The 26,682-nt window shown below is 49.0% G+C and overlaps 1 protein-coding gene and 2 non-coding genes across 4 annotated transcripts in view; all 3 read left to right on the forward strand.

The window, feature by feature from the left end:
• Positions 1 to 26,682, forward strand: part of PRKCB (protein kinase C beta) — a 374,676-nt gene that overhangs the window by 176,953 nt on the left and 171,041 nt on the right. For both annotated transcript variants that reach the window (XM_027961511.2, XM_027961512.2), the window contains exons 4-5: positions 17,366 to 17,477; positions 18,851 to 18,979. In XM_027961511.2, the coding sequence (XP_027817312.1) occupies positions 17,366 to 17,477; positions 18,851 to 18,979 (241 nt within the window). The remainder of the gene's footprint in view (positions 1 to 17,365; positions 17,478 to 18,850; positions 18,980 to 26,682) is intronic.
• Positions 4,158 to 4,230, forward strand: TRNAG-CCC (transfer RNA glycine (anticodon CCC)). The gene has a single exon. It is a non-coding gene; the product is annotated as a tRNA-Gly (tRNA).
• TRNAM-CAU (transfer RNA methionine (anticodon CAU)) lies at positions 5,303 to 5,375 on the forward strand. The gene has a single exon. It is a non-coding gene; the product is annotated as a tRNA-Met (tRNA).

Below are 26,682 nucleotides of genomic sequence, written 5' to 3' on the forward strand. Positions count from 1 at the left end.
CCTGGTTAAGGAAACTGCTTCTGCAGTGTCCCCCTGCTGTACTTGAACTCTCATGTCCAATGGGACCTGCGGTGGGGTTGGGGTGCAATGTATGGGGGTTATCTGGCCCGCTTGCCTCTCCTACTTACAGTCTTCAGGGAGAATCATTCATCATCCGTATATTTATTAAGGGCCTGCTGCTGCCAGGGACTGCTCAGCGAGGATTCAACTCAACTTTCTGTATTTGCTCAGTTACCCCCCATCCTGCATCAGACCTTGCCCTTCTTAATCCTTTTTTAAATAGGAAGACCTGGGCCAGGATGACTTTCCCTCAACTGAAGCCTCACCTTTTCTATATATTGAGAAACATTTCAAGAGCTTTTGTCTTTTACTTGGCACCTTTCCCTGATTTTCTGGGCTGAAGTGGATTCTCCTATTTTTAAACAATTCCTTCTGGTACTTTCAGCGGTAGTTTGGAGGTGAGAGTAGAGTAAAATGTTCAGGTTCAGGCTTCTGGTCTTGCTTGTTGTTTGAAAGTAAGGAGCAGTGCTGGACTCTGGAGCCAGCCTGCCTGGGTTCAAATCTTGGCTCTGCTGCTTACTGGCTGCGTGACTCTGGGTAAGCCACTTAACTGCTCTGTGCCCCAGTTTCTTCATTTTCAAGATGAGGACAATAATCTCTCTACTGGGTGGGGATGTTGTGTGAAATAAGTTGGTTCATGCAAAGAGCTTAAAACAGTGCCTTGCGTGTTATATAAGTGTTTGCTTGACTCAGAATCTTGGACCTGTTTGCTTTCAGCCCATCGGTTCTGACTCTCCTCTGATTCTGCATCTCAGCCCTTCCTGTTGCAACTCTCTGCCTTTGATTCTCTTCACCCCTTAACCGAATCTCCAAAATTCTCCTGATGGTGGGTCAATTCTTGGGGTCTTCTGTGTTCCTAGACTTTCCCCACCCTCATATTCTTTCCATGGCTTTGTACTTCCTAAATAATAATCAAATGTGACATTTACAGGCGTACCTTGGAGATATTGTGGGTTAAGTTCCAGACCACTAGTAATGCAAATATCACGTGGGTTTTTTGATTTCCCACTGAATGTAGAAGTTACGTTCATACTCTGCTGCTGCTAAGTCGCTTCAGTCGTGTCCGACTCTGTGCGACCCCATAGACTCTCTACGGTATTCCTATTAAGTATATGGCAGTATCACATCTCAAAAACAATGAAGTGAAAGTGAAAGTGTTAGTCACCCAGTCATGTCCGATTCTTTGCGATCTCATGGACTGTAGCCTGCCAGGCTCCTCTGTCTACGGGATTCTTCAGGCAAGAATACTGCAGTAGGTTGCCATGCCCTTTTCCGGGGGATCCTCCCAACCCAGGGATTGAACCCAGGTCTCCCTCATTGCAGGTATATTCTTTATCATCTGAGCCACCAGGGTAGCCCCCCCCCCAAAAGAAACAGTGTATACATCTTAATTTTAAAATATGTTATTGCTAAAAAATGCTATCATGGGAGCCTTCAGCAGGCTGTAATCTTTCTTTGCGGGTGGAGGGTTTGAAATATCGTGAGACTTATCAAAATGTGACAGAGACACAAAGTGAGCAAATGCTGTTGGAAAAACGGCGCCGATAGGCTTGCTAGATGCAGGGCTGCCGCAAACCTGCAGTTTGTAAGAAACTCTTCTGCAGTGTAAGAAAACGACACGAGGCGCACCCCCGCAGACAGTTCTGTCCGTCTGCACCGACAGGCCCCTCGCCCAGGCCCCACCCACTGTCCCTGGACCAGCTGCCCCTGGTCCCGCCGCCCCGCTTCCTCTCTGTCTCGCCAGCCTGTCATTCCGTATTGCTGCGGAGTCATCCTTCCAAAAACCGGGTGTGATCTTATCATCGTTCTTGCTGAAAACACGTCAGTGGCTTCCCACGGCTTTAGAGGCACCGCTGATTCTCTGACGGGTCCATAAGCAGGATCTTCACATATCCTTCTTTGTCACACTGGCCCGTGTGCGCACCTGCCTATTCCGTTGCCTTGGGATCCTAAGGAACGTGCGGCCCTGCTATTCCCACTCTTCTCACAAGGGTCCCCTCTGGGAGAGGAAGGATATGGCTGCCCTGCTCCCAGACCCTGCCTGCTGTAGCCTCATCCATCCCCGTAGCCTCTTCCTGACTCCTCTCTCCTCACCCCGAGACTGAGCTTCCTTCCTTCAGTCTCCCGTCCTTCCCAACAGCTCTTCCCCCACAAGGCACGTGCCTTGCTCTTCCCTCTGCCGGCGGCTTCTTGTCTCTTCTTCTCCTTGAACTCAGGGAGTCTCAGTTCTGGTTGCATGTTTGAATCATCTGCAGAGCTTTATAACTAAATGCCGATGCCTGCGCCCATTGCAGACAAATGAAGTCAGACTTTATTGGCTCAAAGCCTCTCAGTTGATTTTAATGTGCTTTGAGGCTTAAGAACCCTGATTGACTTGTACTTATCCTCTAGGCCGCAGCTCAGCTCCTTAGGGAAGCCCTCCCTGACCTCGCTGACAAGGTCACTTCTGCCTGCTTTGCACTCCTAAAGCCCCGCATACCTCTCCTTACTGTCACACATCATAGGGTCACTTATTCATATGATGACCAAGAGCCTAGCTGTGTGACCCTGAACAAGTTACTTAACTTCTCTGTGCCTCAGTTTTCTCCCCTATAAAATGAGAATCATAAGCCTATTGTACAAGGTCAGTGAGGGTCAAATGAATTAATTATATATAAAGTTCTTAGAGGGCTTCCCCGGTGGTAAATAAACCGTCTGCCATTGCAGGAGACATAAAACATGGGGGTTCGATCGCTAAGTCGGGAAGATCCCCTGGAGGAGGGCATGACAGCCCACTCCAGGATTCTTGCCTGGAGCGTCCCATGGACAGAGAAGCCTGGTGGGCTACAGTCATGGGGTGGCACAGAGTCGGACACGACTGAAGCAACCTAGCCCACGTGCACAAAGCTCTCAGAACAGTGTCTGGCATATGTTAGCTCTTACTATAATGATGGTCATGGTGATGCTGAGGGTTATCCCTCACTGGAATCTAGAGAGCCCTTGGGGTGGGGTCAGCATCTATTGTTGGACACTCCCCTCCCGGGACAGCACATGGCACATCAGAGCGCTTTAAGAGCTGCTGGCAGACTGGTGTCCCAGTGATGTTCTTGGTGACAGGGTCATCAGTTGGTGTGCACAGGACTTGTCTTCTTCAGTCAGGTTCCTTGTCTCTATGGATCTATTGGTTCAGGATCCATGTTTCTAGAGCCCAGAGTTAGAGTCACTAGGATCAGACTCTACAGGGGCTTGTGCCGTCCAGAGTCCCAGGTGCTGATGGTGGGTGGCCTGGCAGACAGTCGCTTCAGCATCCTGCATGTCCATCTACCTAAGAGCTCTTTCTGCTCTTCTGAAAGGCAGGCGTGGGGGTGCCCAGGGCTTCTGTGGCAGAGGAAGCTGTCAGGAAGCCGGCATGGTGCTGTGAGTCTAGGAATCAAGCTGACAGCATCTTTTAAGTTAAGTAGCCTCAGTAACCTCATGTCCTGGTCTGGCATTTGGGTGACCTGCACACAGCAGGGAGCGGGGTACCCCTCCCTTTGTTGGCTGATGGTGCTGTGGGGGGAGAAGAGGAAGCTAGGGGAGAGGCTGGGTGTGCATGTTTTGTGGTTGATGGAGGATTTATTTATAAAGCAAGGGTGTGATCTGTGGCAGTGTCTGGTCCCTGAAAGGCTACTGTACACTCTGAGCAGTGAATTCACAGGAAGAGGCAGGGCAGAGTTGTGTGAACAGCCCAGAAGGCAGAGTGTAAGAACTCGAAAGGCCCTTGGGGAATACCCGGCTAAACTCCCTTGTTTTTTCAAGGGGGAACTGAGACCAGAGCATGGAAGTGACTTGGCCAAGATCATAAGTGTAGTCTTTATTTTAAGTTGACATCAATCAAGTGCACACTGTCTGCCGGTCACTGTGCTAATAAGCACAGTATAATAATGATTTCATGAATGCTCACAAATCTAAAAGCTGAAACATTTGTTTATTTATTATATTCCACCCACATAGAGTGTTTACTAATTGCCAGGCACTGTGCTGAACTTTTTACAAAAATTAACTCAATAGCATCTCATGATCCTGTGAACATTTTAATGCTATTATTATTGTTTCTACTTTAAAAATGAGTTGGGACTTCCCTGATGGTCCAGTGGCTAGGACTCTGCACTCCCAGTGCAGGGGGCCCGGGTTTGATCCCAGGTCAGGGAACTAGATCCCACATGCCCCGACTAAGAGTTCTCATGCCACAGAGATCCTGCATGCGCAACGAAGATCGAAGACCTCACGTGCCACAATTAGGACCCAGCACAGCCAAATAAATAAATACCTGTTAGAAAATGAGGAGGTGGAAGCACAGCAATGTTAGGCAATCTGCCCCAAGTCACACGAGAAGTCGTTAAGTCTGCGATTCAGCCCAGGAAGCCCAGCCTCGCAGCGTGTGGCATCCTGCTGTAGTGCCTCCCCATTTGACAGGTGAGAGGCTTAGGCTCATGTAGCTTGAGGAACTTGCTCAAGCCTGCACGACTGGGAAGTAACAGAGCTGGCACAGAATTCAGACCATCTACCTTGAGAATGTGGCTCACGAGGTCTCTACTAAGTCCTCTCTTATGGGGGCTGGGGTCTCACGGCTGAGGTATTCGAGTTGAAGACAGGGGATGGGGGCTGAGGCAGAGCTTGGGGCCAGGCAGGGGGCAGAGGAGTGGGTCAGCCCGGTCTGCCTGTGTTGAAGCAGGATGCCTGCAGCTGAATAGTACCCCCCAGGGGGTGCAGAGCCCTGTCAAGTGCCCCAGGTCCAGGTTCCACCCTCTGTCCTTCAGATGTTAGCTCGGACTCCACCTCCTTGGGGAAGCCTCCCAGATCTGATGATGGAATCCCTCACTGTAAACTCTTTAAGCACCCTGAGCTCCTCTTGCACGGCACTCAGAAGTGTGCACTGGTTTGCACCTTTTTACTGTCAGCTAGGCTGGCAGCCTGTCAGGGCAGACCCTGTGTGTGATTTTGTTCACCCAGCTTCTGACACATACCAGGCACTCAACAAATACTTGGTGAATAAGCGGATCATTCCCAGGTGGCACTTGTAGTAAAGAACCTGCCTACCAATACAGGAGACATGAGAGACGCAAGTTTGACTCCTAGGTCAGGAAGATCCCCTGGAGAAGGAAATGGTAACCCACTCCAGTATTCTTGCCTGGAACATCCCATGGACAGAGGAGCCTGGTGAGCTACAGTCCATGGGATCCCAAATCTGACACGACTGAGCATGCACACTCACGCATGGACTTCCCTGGTGGTCCAGTGGCTAAGGCTCTGTGCTCATAATGCAGAAGGCCCAGGTTCGATCCCTGGTCAGGGAACTAGATCCCACATGCCTCAACCAAGAGTTTGCATGCCGCAACTAAAGATTCCACGTGCTGCAGGCTAAGACCCAACACAGCCAAATAAATAACATAAAAATAAATATTAAAGCACACACGCACACACACAAACACATTTGTGGTTTTAGATGTTGAAAGAAAGATCAGCAAAATTTAAAAGGCAAGTGAAAAACTGGGAAAATATTTACTGTGTATATCATAGGTGAGTGGGTAATGTTCTTTAAGTTGTATAGGAAGCTTGTTAAAAATCATTTAGAAAAAAGCAAACTTGAATTTAAACATGGACAAAGGCTGTGGACAGAAAATGAATGATAACAGTGAACATTTAAAAATATTTACTTCTACCAGTGACTATTAGGCAGTTTTCAGGCCAGTAATGCATTGAGCTCTCCCATCAACTTAGGCAGTAATTATTACTATTATCCAATTTTTAAATGTAGAAACTAAAACTTGAAAGGGTTAAATAATTTGCCCTGTAGTCCGGAAGCTAATAACTGCAAGAGCTGTGTCTTAAATTTGAATGTGGCTATTAATTAACCCCTAATGTTGACACTGACTCCAGTGCAGATTGTAACCCAGGAAATCATATTTAAAATCCTACTGAAGTTGACACAGCGGAAGCTTGTCTTTAAATGGAACAATTACTTATTTGCCCAAGGGGCGGGGGTCGTAACAGCCGTGGATATCACACCCTCCCGCAGGCACCAGAGCATCCACACAGCTCATCAGCACTATTCACTCTGCTCTCCGGGAGCACAATGAAAGATCTTCACCAAATTACAGTGTCCCCCTTTCAACTGTGTAATTACAGCTTCCAACATTCTACGCATTTCATGTGCACAAAATCTCAGTCCACATCGTGCTAATTAAGGTTTCCCTGCCTCTTTGTCTCTCGGGAATTCTCGGCATTTTGTTTGCAGTTTGGGACATGGCGATGCTGTTGGGTTACCCAGCGGGCTGGTACGTGCTGTGGGAGTTTCGTGGTATCCAGATAAACACGAAAATATTCTACTGTCATCAAAACTCTACAGAGCTATATAAGGGAAAGTCATATTCCTTTCCGCTTTGTTCCCTCCTGCCTTCCTAAAGAAACACTTTTTTATTGACTTCTCTTGCAGCCTGTCCTTACAGCATTTGTTTTTGCAGGCCTGAGTAATTTAAAATACACTTTCGTATCCTACCTTGCTTTCTCAACCCAGAGGTTGCCTGCAGCATAGTTCTGTACCTTGGGTTCTTCTTTTTTTTTTTTCCTTTTTCGACTTCACTTAAAAATACACCCTTAAGATTTTTTCCACTTTAGTGCAGAAAGTTTCATTTTCATACCTGAATGGTAGTCCATTGTGTAACTGCAGTAAGATTTTTTGAGTAACTCCATCCCTATGACATTTGGCTCATTTAAAATCTTTTGCTATTATAAACGACACTGCAGTGAACAACTGTGTGTGTATAAAATTTCCTGTGTATGTGGGTTTATCTCCAGGATCAATTCCCAGAAGTGGGACGGCTGGGTCAAAATGGGAGAAGCATTTGGACTTTTGATATACATGCCCATTTGCCCCCACAGGGTAATGCCGTTCAGCCTACTCACCGCACGTAGGCATGTCTGTGTTTCCACAGCTTGTTAATGCAGTCCGGTGGGACGAACATCTTAAAGCTTCATCGTGAGGGTTGCCTATTTCATTTTTAAGGTGTGTTAGAAAAAAACATAATATGCACACCAATCCCACAAGTTCACACTCCTAGTTTTACTTTAAAATAGGTTAAAATAGGTAAAAGTGGCATGCTGAGTGGAAAAACAGCACCAAGTATTAATAAATAATTTTATAGGTAGAATGTGGGCATGCAAAAATACGACAGCTCAAGACTGAAGTTTCGGAGGTGTTACCATGATTATCTTTTCTTGTTGGAATAATACACTCCAGAGCCTGTACGTCCTTCGTGCAAGGCGCTGTGCTGGGGCTTTAGCCGTCACATCCAGTCGATGAGGTGGGTACTGTGTTTATCTGCGCTTTATGGACAAGGAAACAGAGACACAGAGTGCTTAAGTCACTTGCCTGAGGCCTCACAGTTAACTCCAGAGCCCAGGCTTGCAAGCTTCCTTTTGTTCTGACGCTGTTTCCAGCTGGGGTCTCCAGGTTCGCCTTGCCTGTCTACCTCCTGGGAAACATAGCTTCGAGGCTTTTGTGGCCTGTAAAGGGCCAGGGACGACACAGTCTGAATTTATAGGCTGCCCTGACTTTCTCCTCTAACTGATGCTGTGGCGTGTGCGTTCATGACCTTTGTGTCTCAACGCAGCTTCCGCATTCCTGCAGCTTTGCCTCAGCTCAGCCAAATTTCAGCCCACCTGTGCACAAAGCCATACAGCCCATTCAGACTGAGAGAGGCTATTTTAGGTTGTGATTTAGAGATTTAAAGTTCTTTTTTCCCCCTGAGCTGTGCTTCCTTCATCCTTAGCTGCATGAGCCTGGAGTCAGGTGATGAACGGAAGATGCTGAGCTGGGATGGGCCTGTCCTTTGGTCCTGGGGAGTAGGTGTTCACAGTGAAGACTCTGGTTTGAGGGTTGAGGGGGTAGTTCCGAGTGACCTGATGGTGGCTAGTGCTGCATTTGTGTGGGATGAGGGGTGTCATCATCTCTAACCTCCTATTGGGTGGGAGGCCCTCTGGGAAGGCTGAGGAGCAGCCAGGTGACACTCAGGTGTCCCCACTCTGTTACCTGGATATTTGGAACCTGACAAACTTGATTGCAGTCCTGTCTCTTCTTCTTTCTTGCTTTGTGACCTTGGATAAGTTACTTCTCTAAGCCTCAGTTTGGTCATCTGGAATACCAGGATAATAACTTCTATGTCATTGGCCTTTATGAGGGTTTAATGATATGATATCCAGGTGGTGCTAGTGGTAAAGAACCTGCCTACCGGTGTAGGAGACATAAAAGACACAGGTTTGATCCCTGGGTCAGGAAGATCCCCTGGAGAAAGAAGTGGCAACTGACTCCAGTATTCTTGCTTGGGACAATGGACAGAGGAGCCTGGTGGGCTGCAGTCCATGGGGTCACAAAGAGTCAGACAGGACTTAGCTACTAAACAACAGCAACAATAATGTTGTGATGTGGAACTCTTAGCACAGTGCTTGGCAGAGTGCTGAATTCATGGTGGCAGTGAGTCTCAGTAGTTGATAATCATTTTATTCTTGTTATTTGACAGTGGCTTGCATCAGGATCAGATGTGGAAGAAAACTTGGAAATCCAAGTGTGCCTAGTATGAAGCATGATAGAGCTCAGCGCCAGAAACAGTGGGTAGAGGCATCATGCCAGGATCCTGTGAGAACCTGATTTCTTAGGGGTGGGAGAGATGACCAGGGAGACTAGAGGTCAAGCGGTGATGCTGGGGGAGGGATACAAAAATTTCAAGCCCATTTCTGAAAGCTCTTGGCACTGAGCTGGATGAACTCATCATTCAGGAGTATGAGGTTATGTCCACATGTGGTTGGACCCCAGGCAGTGACTCCTAGGAAGAGAGGACCCCAGTCAGTAGACTCCTAGGGAGAGAGGATGGGGAGTCTGGCAAAAGTCACAAACCCAAATTCCTACAGGGGCCAGGTGGGGAAGGGAAGAGAGTGAAGCAGGCAAGGCTTGAGACAATAGAGAATGATGGGAACTGTGGGGAACTAGAAAGCTTATCCTTTATCTAAAGGGTGCCATCGCTGCTCCGCCCAGAGGAACATGTGTCCAGTGTTGCCCCAACTTGTGAGTTTTCAAAAGAACCAGGAATCTACATTTTTTTCCTGACATTTCAGGATTTTTAAAATATTTTCAAGACGCTCCATATGGGCCAAATACAGCTTGTTTGTAAACTTGGTGTGGCCTTTGGCATCCAGATGGTAACCTCTGAACATGAAGAAGGACCTGGGCCAGGAATGGGGTTGGGCTACAGGTGCACTGGAGGGGGTCCAGCCCTGTGGGCTGGGCTGGGGAAGCCGACTGTAGAACAAGGTGGGGGAGGGATGGAGGCAGGGCTGGGCATTGCATCTTTGATTGGGATCCAGACAGACCTGGGAGGAGGGTTCTGACTTAGAGGCTACGTGGATCCCTGACCTCATCCTGGTCAATACCCACAGCCTCAGAGGCTGGGAAAGGAATGCACTTCGGCTAAAGGCAGGGCTGCCATTTAACCTGTATCCACCTACACGACTGGACCAGTTGTGAAAATGATGAAGTATTTACCTGCTGGTTGGTGAATAGCCGCTGGGCCCTCGGAACCTTCCCCTCCCACCTTCCACCCATCCTCTTATTTCCCTGGCAGCTTCTCCCCACCGTACCTTGCCCATGATCTGGCAAATAAAGGGTTAACTCGCAGTGTAGCTAGGCCCTGCAGTCCATTCTGATCAGTCAGTGGGCAGTATGGGCAGTACTTGAGCCAAAGTGATTGTAAATATCTTGACAATTATTCCACCCCCGCCCCTCCTCCCAGTGCAGGTAGCAGATGCCTGTTTAGGTTGGCTTAAGTACGAAGGATAAATTTTAGAGGACACAGGAGAGTCAGATGGAACTGGAGGGCAGAATGCCAGGCCCCTAGGAGACTGCAACCAGGAGCTCCATCCCTGGGGTCATGAAGCCTTTGTTCCTTTCTCCTTGGAGCCTGCTGTCAGTAATCACAACCTCAGCCCTAGGGCTCCACGTGTCCTGACCGCCTGGCCTCTGACACTTGAGCCGAGCATCTACCTCTCCACTGGTCACCTCTGGTTTTGGGGCTGGGTCATCTCCACGTGCAGACCTGCGCCTTGGGCCTGGGCAGACATAGACAGGCACCCTGAATGATTCTCCTTGAAGGTCCTAAGGACCCCAGCTGTGGGCATGTGGCTTTGTTCCAAGCTCTCCCACGTGGAAGGAGGGAAGGGACCAGAAATCAATCAGGAGATGACCTGGTTTTCTGGGTCGTCTGAGAGATGAGAGCGGGTGTCAGGGGTGGGAGTGGGGATGGGTGGAGTTGGTATTTACAGGCCTTAGCCCTCCTGAAAGAGGAGGCAAGGGAACGAGATTGGAGGAGCCTCCACCAGCCTCTAAATAAACCACAGAGAAACAGATTTTCCTCTGCATCTGGCCTGAGTGGCCTTTCCTTCACCTGTCTGGTGTAATTCATCTTGCACAGGACTGTCCAGGTCATGTGCACCGTCTAGGGCCTCTCTGGGCTTCATAGCAATGACTGTGGCCCACTGCTGCCGTCACGGCTCACTGACCTCTCACTATATGCCACCTACTGTGTGACATGCAGTGCTGGCAGTGGCTGGGGAGCCCTGGGCAAGTCACTACGCCTCTCTGTCCCTCGGTCTCCTCATCTGTAAAATGGGAGTAGTAAGCAGTACAAACTTCATAAAGGTGTTATGAGGATTAAATGAGTTAATGTCTGATAACTCCCTGCAAGTGGCTCCTGGCATGAATTAAACACTCACTATATGTTAACTCTCACTCATTAAATATTTATCAAGCACCGTCTGTATGCCAAGCACAATATATGCTCTGGGATATCATGGAGAGCACAATCCCCTCATGTTGCATGCAGCTAAACATGAGAGAGATTCAGTTAAACACACAGCTACAACACAGTGGGATAAATACTGTGATGGGAAAGATAGGGCTGAGTGTTAGACACTCAGTCATGTCTGACTCTTTGCAGCCCCATAGACTGTAGCCCGCGGGGCTCCTCTGTCCATGGTATTCTCCAGGCAAGAATACTGGAGTAGGGTTGCTGTGCCCTCGTCCAGGGGATCTTCTCAAACCTGGATCTCGCACTGTAGGCAGAGTCTTTACCATCTGAGCCACCTGGGAAGCCGGAAGAGGTGAAGTGAAGTGAAATTGCTCAGTCATGTCCAACTCTTTGCGACCCCATGGACAGTAACCTGCAGCAGGCTTCTCCGTCCATAGGATTTTCTAGGCAAGAGTACTGGAGTGGGTTGCCATTTCCTTCTGGCAATTATTTCCTTTTGCTTTCTCTCTGCCATTGGAACATAAGTTCTACCAGAGGAGGCACTGACTCCTTTGCTCACAGTTGGAGCCTCAATGCCTGGGAAGAACCTTGCACTCAGAAAACATTCACTGGGTGAATGAACAAAGGAAAGCAGAAAGGAAGTGCTATTTTAGCTGGACCTGAAGGATGAGGCATTCATGTAGTTGGGGGTTGCAGAGGAAAGAGCGAATACCTTGCTGTATCCCCACTTTGGATCCAGGCAGACATGGGGCGAGTCCCAGCCCTCCAGGGGCCGTTCGGTTGACCTTGGAGAAGGTCCTTCTCTCTAGACTGGCTCCTTTCATCGCCACTGAAATGAGCGTGAGTAACACCTTCCACGTGGCTGTCACTGGGCATATGGACAGCTCGCAATCACAGTGTTTTCTTCTTCCTTCTCTTTCTTTGTGCATCTTGGCACCTCCTGCTGCGGAAGAGACTTGCTAAGATGGAGAGGGTTTTTTTTTTTTAATTTTTAATTGGAGGATAATTGCTTACAATATTGTGTTGGTTTCTGCTGTACTGCAGTGCAAATCAGTCACAACGATATCTCCTCCCGCTTGAGGCTCCCTCCCACCCCCATCTCACCCCTCTAGGTCATCACAGAGCACCAATCTGGGCTCCCTGTTATACAGCAGCTTTCCACTAATTATCTGTTTTACTGATAGTGATGCTGGGAGCTTGGCGTCCGTGCACCAGTGCTGGATTGAACCTTGGAGACAGGGTTTTGGGTGAAGTAGAAAAGTATAGCTTCATTGCTTTGTTAGGGCAAAGCAGGTTCCTGCCCTTGAATCTGTGTGTCCCAGCCCAGGACAGTTTGGTGAGGAGTTTTACAGCGATGGCTCAAGGATGGAGTTGCTGATAGGATTAGGGTATGCAGGGCCTGCACTCCTTTAATCTGATTAGAGGTGATCTTGAACCAGGACCCTGCCTGAAGGCTGCACTGTGGTTTCTGCTCTTCCGTCGACAGTGTCTGGTTAGGAATGCTTGAGTCCTTCTCCCTGAGATGCCCCACTAAGATATATGCATGGAGGAAAGTGCAGTCCCAGCAAAGAGCAACTTTATTCTTAGTGGAGTTTTGCCTCAGATCTCCAAGGAGAGCTCATGAGGCCCTTGGGGACTCCTTTCTGTCTATTGAGGTAGCCCTCAGTCAGTCAGTTTAGTCACTCAGTCGTGTCCGACTCTGCGATCCCACGAATCACAGCACGCCAGGCCTCCTTGTCCATCACCAACTCCTGGAGTCCATCCAAACTCATGTGCATCGAGTCGGTGATGCCATCCAGCCATCTCATCCTGTGTCATCCCCTTCTCCTCCTGCCCCCAATCCCTCCCAGCATCAGGGTCTTTTCCTGTGAGTCAACTCTTTGCATGAAGTGGCCAAAGTATTGGAGTTTCAGCTTCAGCATCAGTCCTTCCAGTGAACACCCAGGACTGGTCTCCTTTAGGATGGACTGGTTGGATCTCCTTGCAGTGCAAGGGACTCTCAGGAGTCTTCTCCAGCACCACAGTTCAACAGTTAAAATATCCTCAAAGCTAGTTCTTGGCTCCTATAAGGTCAACATAGCAGGGAACCCAGAGGGGAGCACAGGAACCAAGAGGAGAGAGAGGACTTGCCCTAGGACTTGTAGTGGAGTTGGTCCAGGCCAGTCATGTCCACCCTTCTTAGGGTGAGACCATGGGACCAGGTGCGCGTGGCTTCAGGGCCTATGGAAGCTCCACCCACTGAGGCTGGGCCAGTCAGCGTCCTGGAATTTGACCAACCGGACGCGCTCTCGTCTTCCTTAGAGGCCCCTGTGGCACAGTGGTAAAGAACTCGACTGCCAGTGCAGGAGACCATGGAGACTCGGGTTCGATCCCTGGATCCGGAAGAGCCCCTGGAGTAGGAAATGGCAACTTGCTCCAGTATTCTTGCCTGGAAAATTCCATAGACAGAGGAGCCTGGCTGGCGACAGTCTATGGAGTTGCAGAGTTGAGCCAGCGAGGGGAGTGAGAGAAGCCTTGAGCTCCCCCTTCAGGCCAATGCGGGTCATGAACAGGTGGGTTTGAGGTGCTCATTTCTCACCTTTTAAGGTGGATTCACATGGGGCAGGCAATGGGAAGCATTTTACGGCACAGAGCACTGGGACTGTTTCCAGGAACCTGATGTATTGTTTTCCCTTTTTTTTTTTTTTTTTTTTTTTTGTCTCGTTGCCCAAGGATGGAAACGTGGCTGGTTAAGCCATCAACAGGGAGCCTGTAGTTTTTGTTTTTTTTTTTTGCTTTCAGGCCCTGATGTTATTACTGGGGCAGCAGCTCAGTCCTCGAGCAGGAGAGGTGGCAGCTGGGGTCCTTCTGAATCCTGGGGCTCTGCAGGTCCCACAGCCAGAGCAGAGCTGACCCTGCCTCTTAACCTGGGCTGTTCAGGGCTGTGCAGGGGTCACCCCTTCACCTGCTTGACCTGACCACAGAGGCTTGGAAAATCAGGAAAGAAACATTGTAGCTCATCAAGAAGATGCAGGCCAACAAAAGCCTTCAGGGATGGAGGATATTTTAGGCAGACTTGTTGAAATAGAGTTTTCATGCAGCAAAATTCACTTTTTAAAACATATGTACAGTAAAATTCACGTGGTTGATAATATAGCTCATTCCGGTCACCCCATAAAAGTTCCCACATTCTGTCCATTTGTTATCAATTCCCTTTCCTCCTCTGATCCTTCTTAACCACCGATCTGTTTTCTGTCCCCATAGTTAATGCCTTTTCTTTTCTTTTTTTTCAGTTTTGCCTTTTCTAGAATGTCATTTAAACAGAATTAAACAGCGTGTATTTGACATCATTATCTTACCCTAATGCTTCTGAGATTCAGAAAGCTTACCTGCATCAGCAGTTCATTCCTTCTTACTGCTGAGAAGTATTCAATTATGTGGATACACCACACGTTGTTTATTGATTCACGTGGTGAATGTTGAGTACTTAGCTTGTTTCCAGACTTTGGATATTATAAACAAGGTGATTATAAACTTTCAGGTTTTTCTGTAGATTCATGTATTCATTTCACACCTAGGAGTGGGAATACTGCATCATATATGATAAGGGGATGTCTACCTTTATAAGAAACTGCCATGCTACTTTCTAAAGTGACTCCAGCATTTTCCATTCCCCCGGTATTGCAGGAGGGTTCCAACTGTGTTCTCTCCACATCAGCACTTGATATTGTCAGTATCGATTTTCTAAAATGTTAGCCACCCTAGAAGGTATAAAGATTATTTTTACATTTTGAAAATAACAGATTCCTAAGGAGAAATGCTCGTTATTTTATAGCACATAAAATAATTTCTACTTATTGTGTCTGTTTCCTTATTTGTTCATTTTCTGTCTCTATTAGAATGTGTTTTGGAAAGGCACTTGCATCAGTAAATATATGTGAATGGATGAATGAATGGATTAGGGAAGAGATGGGTAGCTTATGACAAAGAAAAGTTATGACCAACCTAGATAGCATATTCAAAAGCAGAGACATTAGTTTGCCGACTAAGGTCCATCTAGTCAAGGCTATGGTTTTTCCTGTGGTCATGTATGGATGTGAGAGTTGGACTGTGAAGAAGGCTGAGTGCCGAAGAATTGATGCTTTTGAACTGTGGTGTTGGAGAAGACTCTTAAGAGTCCCCTGGACTGCAAGGAGATCCAGCCAGTCCATTCTGAAGGAGATCAGTCCTGGGATTTCTTTGGAAGGAATGATGCTAAAGCTGAAACTCCAGTACTTTGGCCACCTCATTCGAAGAGTTGACTCATTGGAAAAGACCCTGATGCTAGGAGGGGTTGGCGGCAGGAGGAGAAGGGGACGACAGAGGATGAGATGGCTGGATGGCATCACTGACTCGATGGACGTGAGTCTGAGTGAACTCCAGGAGTTGGTGATGGACAGGGAGGCCTGGCGTGCTGCTATTCATGGGGTCGCAAAGAGTTGGACACGACTGAGCGACTGAACTGAACTGAACTGAGAATGTCAGATCAGCCTTGGGTTGGAACCTGGGGCCCTTGTCTTCTCTTCTGCAATATACTCTTTCATGGAGGAAGCAACTTGCAGGCTGGGTTGGGAAGGAGAAGAAGACTTTTTTTTTTTTTAATGAGAGCATCTCTTGAAGGAGACAAACATCATGTGGAGCCAGAGAGTCATGAAGGGCATGGCATGTTTGGGAGTATGAACCAGTCCTGTGTACAGAAAACGTAGTGTGTTGGAGGCATCGTTGGGATCACATGGGAGATGTAACAATAACAATGCAAAAGCTTTCACTGCTTACTTTGTGTCCGGTGGTTAGAAGCTCTCTCCATAGGTTAATTCATTTATTATTCCCAATGGTCCTGTAAACTTACAGCCCTGTCAGTTTCCTCATTGTCCAGACAAGGGAAATGAAACACGAAGAAATTAAATACCTTGCTCAAAATTGTTCATCTAAGAAGAACCCAGGCAGTTTCTGTTCCCAAGGCTGTACTTTTAACTTCCGCACTGCACTGCCGGGTTAGGAAGGGCACGTTAGTTAGTTAGGGAACCGTGTGAGCTGCTGTAACAAATAACCCCCAAATACAGTGACTTGAAAAGACAGAAGGTAGGTTTTCTCTCAGATGTCTGTCTAAAAGGACAAAGTGCAGGGCCAGTGGGTCCAAGGTGGTCACTTCCACTTCTCACCATCTTCCAGCCAGTGGGAAGGGAGGAAGGGGCCTGGGAGGCTGTACCGTGCAGGGTGCTAAGTCATTTCAGTCGTGTCTGATTCTTTGTGACCCTATGCACGGTAGCCCACCAGGCTCCTCTGTTATGGGATTCTCCAGGCAGGAATGCTGGAGTGGGTTGCCATGCCCTCCTCCAGGGGATCTCCGTGACCCAGGGATTGAACCCACATCTCTTATGTCTCCTGCATTGGCAGGTGGGTTCTTTACCGATAGCGCCAACAGCGAATCCTGGGAGGATGTATGTGCTTAGTCGTTCAGTCGTGTCTGACTCTGCAACACCATGGACTGCAGCCCACCAGGTTCCTCTGTCATGGGATTCTCCAGGCAAGAATACTGGAGTGGGTTGCCATTTCCTTCTCCAGAGGATCTTCCCAACCCAGGGATTGAACCCAGGCTTCCCACATTGCAGGCAGATTCCTTACCATCTGAGCCACCAGGGAAGCCTGGGAGGATGTACACCTTTCTTTTAAAGGAATGACTGAAACACATACATCCCATTGGTGAGAACTCAATCCGTGCGCCAAGTTGCAAGGGAGACTGGGAAATGTGGTCTATAGTCGGACAGCCATGCGCTCTGCTGCAACTCAACGGTTCTCTATTGAAGGGAAGACTGGGTATTGGAGGAAAGCTAGTAGTCCATGCCACAGTCTGCAGAGTATTCACTGGACTTTGAACTCTGTCCTGTAGATGGTGGGGGTGGTGGTTTAGTTGCCAAGTCGTGTCTGACTCTTGTGACCCCATGGACTGTAGCCCATCAGGCCCCTCTGTCCATGGGATTCTCCAGGCAACAATACTGGAGTGGGTTGCCATTTCTTTCTCCAGGAGATCTTCCAGACCCAGGAAGAGGGAGGTTTCAGGCCTTGGGATTTAGATCATTCAGAAGTTGCTCGGAAGATAAAGGAGATGTAGACAAGGGGACCCTTCTACCTCACACGTCCGGAGTTTTGTTTGCTATCTCTGCAGTCCTTGCTGCTGGCGGGAGTCAATAGGTTGGGTTCTCCGATGGAGTGCTGCCAGGCACAGTGAGTGTGTGTGCTGGGTGAGAATGGGAGCCATCAGCAGTCTTAGTCATTCATTCATTCATTCAGTGACTGTTTATCAAGCATGGTGTTTGGGTATAGCGCTCCTGCGATGGTCCCAGCAGGTATGATGGATGCTGGGGGCCAAGTTCAGTTCTCAGCAAGTTCTCCAGTGATGCTGAGTGCAGTGTGAAACCTTGGCATGCCGCGCTGACACCGGCCTCTTTTGTTGTTTCTTTGGCCTTCAGGACCCCCGGAGCAAACACAAGTTCAAGATCCACACATACTCCAGCCCCACGTTTTGTGATCACTGCGGGTCACTGCTCTATGGACTTATCCACCAGGGGATGAAATGTGACAGTAAGTACATCCGCCCTCAGAGAGCCTCTGCTGCCCCGGCTGCTTCTTCATGGTTTGGGGCCCAAGTCCGCAGCACATTCTCCCAAGTCCTGGGTGGGCTGGGTACCCCTTGCGTGATGCTGAGTAACAATAACCAGCAAAAACCATTTATTTAGGGCACGATTCTTCAAGGCTGTCCTTTGGGCCTGGATTGGCCTTGCTCATACCTGGGTGGTGGGTTAGCAAGTTGGTGCTGACGCAGGACCCTGAACTTGGGCACGCAGGTTCCAGGGGCATCTCCATCCTTCTGCCATCCTTCTCTCCCCACAACTCATTTACAGTTTTTTTAATCTGCCTGCTGCCTCCTGGAGGTTGGGTGGGCTGAGAAGGGATGCCATGCCCCTAGCTCCTGTGGAATCTTCCTGAAATGCCCCGTGGGGTGACCCAGCCTCTCCTGACTTCTTAGATTGGAATGAGGGATGCCTAGTGAATACGGGATTCCAGGCATGGCCTGGAGCAACCGTGGGGCTTAGGGGACCAGCCACCCATTTAAAAAAGCACAGGAGCACTCCAGGAGTGTGGACAGGGAGCCAGTACTTATCACATCACACATGAGACTTCAGCCAGCCAGATTCAGTTTGCATATTCCATTCATCTTGCCCTGGGTCTTAAGTTTTTTTCTTGCAGTTATGGTGGATACTGTGGGGGCTCAGCTCAGGTTCCAAGATGATGCCCCTCCCAGGGCTGGTTCATGACCACAGACTGGCAGATGCAGGGGCAAAGGCCTGGCCCTCTTGTGTCAGTCTGGGACAACACTGAAGGGTCATCTGAGCCCCCGAGTCCCTCCTCTTGTCAGCCTTGGGGCATCCTCATGGGCCAGAGGCCCTCACTGTAAATCTGCTCACACCTCCCATGCTCAGACTCTTTCCAGGCAACCCAACCTATCATCAATATTTAAAAATCGGGAGAGGGCAGAATTCCTGCTTAATCCTGAAAAATGGGAAAATCTTGGCAACTTTGGGCGGGCAGCCTGCAGGGCTGTGGCCTCAGTGGGAGCTGCTGTGTTCTCTGGTTGGCCAAGACCACCACATCCGCACCTTCCCTCACCATGTTAGACACCCCCGTGTCACTGGAGTTGGTGACTCTGCCTTCAGAGCCCTTGCGGGTGTGCCAGGTACCTCAGCCTTCCGGGAAGGACAGACGCCTTCCGCCTCCTCTGTCCATGAGGGTCTGGGGTGTCGGGGTTTTGGAGCGGGGGAGTTGGAGAAGCAAGCCCTTCGGGTGAGACCCGGGCAGGGCAGACTGGCCTCCCCCCGCCTCGGAGGGAAGGAGGGGAACCGGAGGGGTCCAGCCTGGACCAGCCTGAGCCTCGCGCCCTGCCTCTGTCCCCGCAGCCTGCATGATGAACGTCCACAAGCGCTGCGTGATGAACGTCCCCAGCCTCTGCGGCACGGACCACACGGAGCGCCGCGGCCGCATCTACATCCAAGCCCACATCGAGAGGGAGGTCCTCATTGTTGTCGGTAGGTGGCGCTGGGGCTCCCGCGCCGGCTCCGCTGGACCCGGACGCGGCTGGAGCGCTGAGTCAGGGGAGCGAGGGATGGGCGGCGCGGGGGCGCGGCAGGAGGTGCGGCGATGCTACCTTCCTCCTCGGCCCTTGCACCCACCCCTTTCCAGCCTCTCCCCGCCGTAGGCATCCTTAGAAACTGCACCCCGGGGGGCGAGGCTCTCAGCACCTCCTGTGCGCTGGAGCTCAGAGCTGGAGCCGCCGCGGGAGTACGTTGGTTTTCTCCAAGACCTCAGAGGTGTTGCCACCAGCCAGTAGAGGAGACAAGATGCGGAACACCTTAATTTTATGGCAGGCTCTGGCCGGTGGACTAAACCTACTCTGAAGCCAGACACTGTACTTTGAAATGGTTTTCATCCTAATAACGGTGAAAAATAATTCAAATTTAGATTCTTTCTGTTGCCTTCTTAATTTTCATTCATTTCTACCCTGCAGATCTATTATTTCCAGATTTTTGTATAACATGATGGGCAATGCAATTGGTTTATCTCTTCCATGGGGAAAAATAAAGGTTTCCAACTTCCTTATTGTTCCCCACCCCCTTTCCCCCCCCCCCCCCCCCCCCCCCCCCCCCGCGCCTCACTCTTCCACTCCGTATCTTTGGAGCGTGCAGTTCTGTTTCCTTTATTACCATAGCAGAGAACGGATGCTTGGTTCTTCCCCGAACTTTTCCAGTGGGAAAATAGAGTCTTGCTGATAAACACCCAGTTTGGGAGAGTGTTACATCTTGGGGAAGAGAAGAGATGCGGTGTTTATCCCTGGGGCTTTCTGCGTATTTGCAGTGTTTCTTTCTTAAACTTGATGGTTATCACTCTGGTCCTGTTCTGTTATTCTCCATAGTTTTTGCAATTCTGAAATACTTCATGCTACAATATAAGACACAGGGATAATAGAGCCTGCTGAAGAGGTGCAGCGTGGTGTCTGACCCTCCTAATGGAGCATTCAGGAAATACGTGGATCAGACCCATACAGCTCAGACAGAATGAAAATGCAGCTGGCTGGTTGGGTAACAGCCATGTGTGTTACGTGGGTGTGCTAAGTTGCTTCAGTTGTGTCCGACTCTTTGCAACCCCATGGACTGTCGCCAGCCAGGCTCCTCTGTCCATGGGATTTCTCAGGCAAGCATACTGGAGTGGGTTGCATGCCCTTCACCAGGGTATCTTCCCGACCCAGGGATTGAACCCGCGTCTCCTGGGCCTGCTGTATTGCAGGCAGATTCTTTACCTCTGAACCACTGGAGAAGCCCAATCTAGCCATAAAGCTGTGATAAATTCAATACTGAACTGGGCCAGAATGGGACTGAAACTTTGAAGGAACTGTCTCCCCAAGGTTTGTGTCAAACTTCTTAAACTTCATCATTAATTCATTTATACGAGGTTTTATGGCTTAGTATCTTAGGAGACTGTTCATAGAAGGGATTGATTTTGCAAAAATTGATCTCAGGCTCCAGAATGGTTCAGCTGCCCTGAAGAATTGTGCATATACCACATAAAAGTTGAAAAATATCCCTGTAAAATATAAACTGTTTAAAGTGGGGTTCCTGACACCCAGTGGGCTCTTAAGGAATGTATGTTTCATTTGATCTGCTTTTTCTTCTGAAAGGAAGGCGAGCAGCTGACTTTGTCCCAGTGGAATACCTGAGGGTCCCCAAGGAGTAGAATGTCTCTTAGAAGTAGGCTTCCCTGGTGGCTCAGATGGTAAAGAACCTGCCTGCAATGCAGGAGACAGGTGTTTGATCCTTGGGTTGGGACGATCCCCTGGAGAAGGAAATGGCAACCCACTCCAGTATTCTTTCCAGGAGAGTTCCATGGACAAAGGAGCCTTGCAGGCTGCAGTCCATGGGGTTGCAGAGTTGGACACGACTGAGTAACTATCACTCACTCGAGGAGTAGAAGCCTCAAGAAAAGCTGAATTCATCCAGTCTATAAACTTCCTGGGTGGATTGGGCAAAAATGAGGCTCTGCTCCCCTCTACTGTTATTTTCTAGGAACTACACTGACTCATATGTTACTATGGACAGCCCTGTCTTTAACCAACCCATTGAACGCACAGTGCTTAGAATCAAAGGACAGCATAATGCCCTCAAGGCCCATCCATTGTTTCCACTGTAAAAAGATAAATGATTCTGTGCCATTATAGAGCCCTTAGCTAATGCAGGGATGTAATCATATTGCATTATGCAAAGGTACCAGATCAACATATTGCGTACTGTTAACTTAAACACTGTGCTGTGCTCAGTCTGTCCAACTCTTTGCGACCCCGTGAACTGTAGCCCACTAGGCTCCTCTGTCCATGGAATTCTCCAGACAAGAATACTGGAGTGGGTAGCCATTTCCTTCTCCAGGAGATCTTCCCAACCCAGGGGTTGAACCCAGGTCTCCCGCTACCATCTGAGCCACCAGGGAAGCTCCGAATCTAGTATGACCTCATTTTAACTTGATTGCATTTGCAGAGACCTTGTCTCCAAACAGGGTCACATTCAGATTAGTCTTGAGCATATCTTTTAGGGGGATGCAATTCAATCTATAACGAGGGGAAGGAAGGGAAGTGAGGGCTCCCTTAAAGTTAGGGACTGAATATCTGCATACTCAGGGTTCTGCTAGCACTGAGCAGCTACCGGTGTATTAACAGTGGTTTGTGATTTTCCGAGTGCTTTGATATGGGGTCATCCAATGGAGGTAGTGGTGTTGCCAGCATACAGACAAGGGAACTAAGACTCGGTGAGGCTGGACGACTTGCCTGATGTCACGTGCCGAGCAGGGATGAGCACCGCGCCTCTGGCCTGCAGGTCACTGTGCCCTGCTATCACTGGCTCACCATGCCAGGCACGGTCCGAGCCTGGCCTGCGACAGTTGATTGACTGATGGTAGCAGAACCTGATGCTTTGACTGCACTTCTCTAAATATAGACCTGAGTTGGAGATTTTGGTTCAAGCGATTTTTTGGAGCTGCTCATGAAATGAGGAGTGAGGATGGAGCAGGGAAATGCTGAATGGGAGTGTGATTTCCGCTCAAGACCAGCTTCAGGCAGACCCCAGGGAGTTCTGGAACACGCATGACAGTGCAGGGTCAGCTTCTCCTAGAAGCTGGAGGGATGTTCTGTGGACTGAGTTGAGGCCCCCTAAAATTCACGTGTGGAAGCCCTAACCCAGTGAAATGGTGTTTGAAGTTGGAGTCTTTGGGAGACAATTAGGGTTAGACGAAGGTGGGCTCTTGTGACGGGCTTGGTGGCTTCATGGCCACAGGAGGGCACAACAAGGAGGTGGCCACCTGCAAGCCAGGAAGGGGCCTGTCACCAGGACCTGCACTTTGATGTCGGACTTCTTGTCTCCAGAGCTGTGAGAAATAAGCATCTGCCATTTAAGCTGCCCAGTCGATGGTATTATATTGCAGGCTGGGCTGACTGAGACCTCGCTCCCGGCTACCGAGATTGAAAACAGGAGGGAGGTGTTACCTCCCCGGCTCCGGGGCTTCTGTGTGGCTGAGGGCAGCTCTCTGGACACGGGGCAGCTGTGAGCCACACTCCACTGCAGCTGGGAGCTGGGCGTGGTGGCCAGCCTGGAGGGGGCCTGGGAGGGGCCCGGGTTACCTGGGTATCCCTCTGATCTCCCTAGCATCCTTCTGGTGTCATTGTTGAGACTCCAAGCCCTGCTGCTTGATCTCAGCCAGACAGATCAGAGGGAGCGAGAGGCCAGTTGCGGCCCATGGTGTTGACTTGCCCCACTTCATCTCACCATAGAGGCATGTCCAGTGGTGGGACTCGCCACTCACCAGCCGTCTGCTCTGAGCATCACATGCTCTTTGAAATCCCACCATCTCCAGAGATACAAGGCTACACGTGCTTCTGAAAGATCTGAGGGTTCCCTCATCTCTTTTGGCTCCTGAAATCCAGGCTTCATATCTGCCATCAAGGATCTTGCAGGGGAAAGCTTGGGATGGAAATCCGATCAGTCCTGTTTCTTTGAAAAGCTCATCAGTGGTGTCTCATTGCCCTTGTGTGTGTGGTTAGTCGCTCGGTCATGTCCAACTCTTTGCGACCCCATGGACTATGTAGCTCACCAGGCTCCTCTGCCCATGGAGTTCTCCAAGCAAGAATACTGGAGTGGGTTGCCATGCCCTCCTCCAGGGGGTCTTCCTGACCCAGGGATCGAACCTGGGTCTGCCACATTCCAGGCGGATTCTTTACTGTCTGAGCCATCAGGGAAGCCCCCTCATTGCTCTTAGGGCAGATGAAATGTACTGTGGTGATCTTATTATGTATCCTGTCTTTTAATTCTTCCTCCTCTCCAGGCCACCACCCACCACAGGACATCTGCACGCTCTGTTCCCTCGGTCTGGAGTGTTTGCCCTTCTGTCTTCTTCCAGCAGGTTGCTCTTCCCCTTCCTGTAGGTCTCAGCTCAGACTCACAGACAAGGGTACTTCCCTGGGTCTCCACGTATTGTAGACATTCTCTGTATCCTGAACTTGAACTTGGGTCAGTTGTGGTTTTATGTTGGGTTGATTAGTGCCTGCATCTCCCACTGACATTTAAGCTCCATGAGGACAGAGCTGTGTTGGCTTCCACACCACTCTGTCCCGGCACCTAGTACAGTGGGCATCACTAAATCTTTGTGTTATGCACCGAGCCCATATCTCTGAACCGACTGAGAGAGCAAGTCTACCACAGTAACGCAAAGGCAAGAAGGGAGTTTATTTCTAGCGCGCTAGGGCCCAAGTCTCTTCCAGCACAGTGGAATCCGACAAGAGCCCCGAACAAAGGAGTATGGCGGCTTATATACAGGCAGTTCTTTGTCTCAGTTACAGGAGTAGCTGGTGTTACATGATTGGCCAGGCAGGATGAGCGCATGTCCTGTCTCTTTCTGGTAAACATGACTCAGGTCCTAGAGCCCGTCGTTTGGTCCCTAACACTTTGGGGTATCAGTAGGTGTATATGTATGATGGGGACAACCCTGGAGGATCCTGCAGGATCCTGATAGATGCCCAGACTTCACAGATGATTCCCAGCCAGTGCCTTCTAAAGTGAGGAGCTGCAGTTTAGATGATACGGTCAACGCCGTCATTCTTCTTTTTTATCGTTGGTTTTTTGTAATTTGCACACCATCATTCTTAAAGGAAAGAGACCACACAGAGTCCTAAGGACCAGGTCCAAGGTCAACAGCACATGTTACTAGGACTGGGACCCACCTTTGGAGCGATGACTACCCTTATTTCTGGATAATGGGGAAAACACACAAAACAGAGGGTTTTGTAGAATCATGGGAAATCATGTGGACATCATGACTCCCTGTGGCATCATGGTGGGAGGCAGTACAATCAGAAGCCATGATCAGAGATGTAAAATGCTCCTGGAGGCTATGAAGCCCATGTCCTTATGTATAAACCCCTCCCCATTCAATTGAGTATCTCCTTATTAACACACCAACTAATGTCCCATTATTTACATTTCTGTCTACATTGCAGCCATCTGCAAGTCCTTAACCATATTCATAGTTTTATCTCCCAGAAATTGGGACTGTTCTTACAAAAAGCAGAAGGAGCAGTTTTTTGGATGTTTCTCTTTGGTACACCCATTCAGTGTTCTTACCACTGTGCTGTGCTATGCTGTACAAAACCTCATTAGACTAAACCATCTCCTCGAACGACTTAGGAACTCTCAATATTTTGTGTTTAAATCCTTCCCAAAATCTGACATCCCCACATCCAAGGAAGAAGAGCAAGTGGTCCAGTGGTTGAGTCCAAGCTTCCACTGTAAGGGGCATAGGTTCGATCCCCAGTCTGGGAACTTAAGATACCACTTGCTGTGCGTAATGCGGCCAAAGAAATATTTTTAAAAATTGAAAAAAGAGAAGAGCATTAGAGAGATGTAAATTCTTGACAGGCTGTTATGAAAGGGTGAGGTTTACATCCATCTATAGGCTAGATTCCAAGAGAGATTTTAAAAGCATTGTTAAGAGAAGGGAAACTGATGTTGAAAGCTCACAGAAGCCCCTCTTGTTATGTAAAGAACTGCCTACCTTCTATGTGAAACTGTTAGTGTTAGTTGCTCAGTCCTGTCTGACTCTTTGCAATCCCATGGACCGTAGCCTGCCAGGCTCCTCTGTCTATAGTATTTCCCAAGCAAGAATACTGGAGTGAGTTGCCATGCCCTCCTCTAGGGGATCTTCCCAACCCAGGATTGAACCCACGTCTCCCACATTGCAGGCAGATTCTTTACCGTCTGAGCCACCAGGGAAACTTCTATGGTTGTATCAATTAGCACCCTTGGTCTCTAGTTTAGACTGGGTTTGGCTGATGGTCAGTGGTGTAAAACCAAATACGGCAGAACAAGACTAGAGGAGCAGAGGGCAGTCCTGGGTGTGCTGTACCTGAGGGGTGAGATGGGAGTTGGGGGTGGTTCGGAGTGATTGGGTATTTACAGTGTGAGAAGGGTGGTATGTTACAGGCAGGAGGGTGGGATGAGCTCAGTAAGCATAGATGTTCATTCAGGAAGGGCCTGACTACCAGATTGTATCCATTGACAAATAAGATCTCATCTCTGCCCGCGGGGAGCTCACAGCTTAGTGGGAGAGACAGATACAGATAATTCTATCACAGTGTGGCAAATAATGTGACTGTACCTTGAGAGCACCCAGAGGGGCACCTGAAGCTTCTTGAAGGAAGCCATGGCTGAGTTGACTCTATAAGATATATAAGGGTTATCTAGGTATAGCAGATTTGTGTCAAGGAAAAGAAGAAAAATGATATCAGCTCCGTTCATTGAGTTCTTATTACATGCCGGGAGCTCTACGGACGTCAACTCATTAATCTTCAGAGCAGTCCTCTGTCGTAGGTATTATTATTGTCCCCATTTTACCAGTGAGAAAACTGACGCACGAAGTGGGTTAAGTAACTTTTCCTGGAATCACACAGTAAGTGGTAAGTCTCAGCTCTGAGCCCAGGCAGCACGGCTCCATGGCCCCCGGTCCCACTGGGATGCTGAATTCCAGGCAGAGAGATATGGTGCGCAGAAGTCTGGAGGCTGGAAATGGCAGGGGGTGGGGGAGGCTGTTAGCGGTTGGGTGTGGCTTCTTTTCGCTACTTCTGGTTATAAGCTCCTCTAGAATCTGCTCACTCAGTCTCCCAATCATTCACTTACTCATTAATGGTGTGTATGGAGAGGGACTTACTTCCCTGGTGGGCCCATGGTTAAGACTTCACCTTCTAATACACAACCAAGGCACTGGTTCTGAAGGTCCCACATGCCCCTTGGCCAAAAAAAACAGAACATAAAACAGAAACAATCTTATAACAAAGTCAATAAAGACTTTATAAGTGGCCCACAAAAAAGCCACAGAAAATCCTTTGAAAATATGTCTTGAGTTTTCACGGCTGGTCAGGCATGTTCTAGACACTTGGGACCCAACATGGGGAAAAACAAATCTCTTTTCCTGGACAAACATCACAACCTGGGGTCTTGCCAGTTGCAACAGACTCTTGGAACTTTTTCTCATCTTTCTTCCTTTTGTTCACCGTGGAGAATGTCCTTCTTGTCAGGTTACATTCCTTGCCCTTTGAGGGTTTTTTTCAGACACTCTCTGTCCATTTATTCTTTGAAACCTTTGAGCTTTGGGAGTTTGGAAAACACAGCCAGAAAGACCTGAAGGCTATTTCTGCCGTTTG

Source organism: Ovis aries, chromosome 24 (genome assembly GCF_016772045.2).
Source record: "Ovis aries strain OAR_USU_Benz2616 breed Rambouillet chromosome 24, ARS-UI_Ramb_v3.0, whole genome shotgun sequence".
Taxonomy (NCBI): Eukaryota; Metazoa; Chordata; class Mammalia; order Artiodactyla; family Bovidae; genus Ovis; species Ovis aries.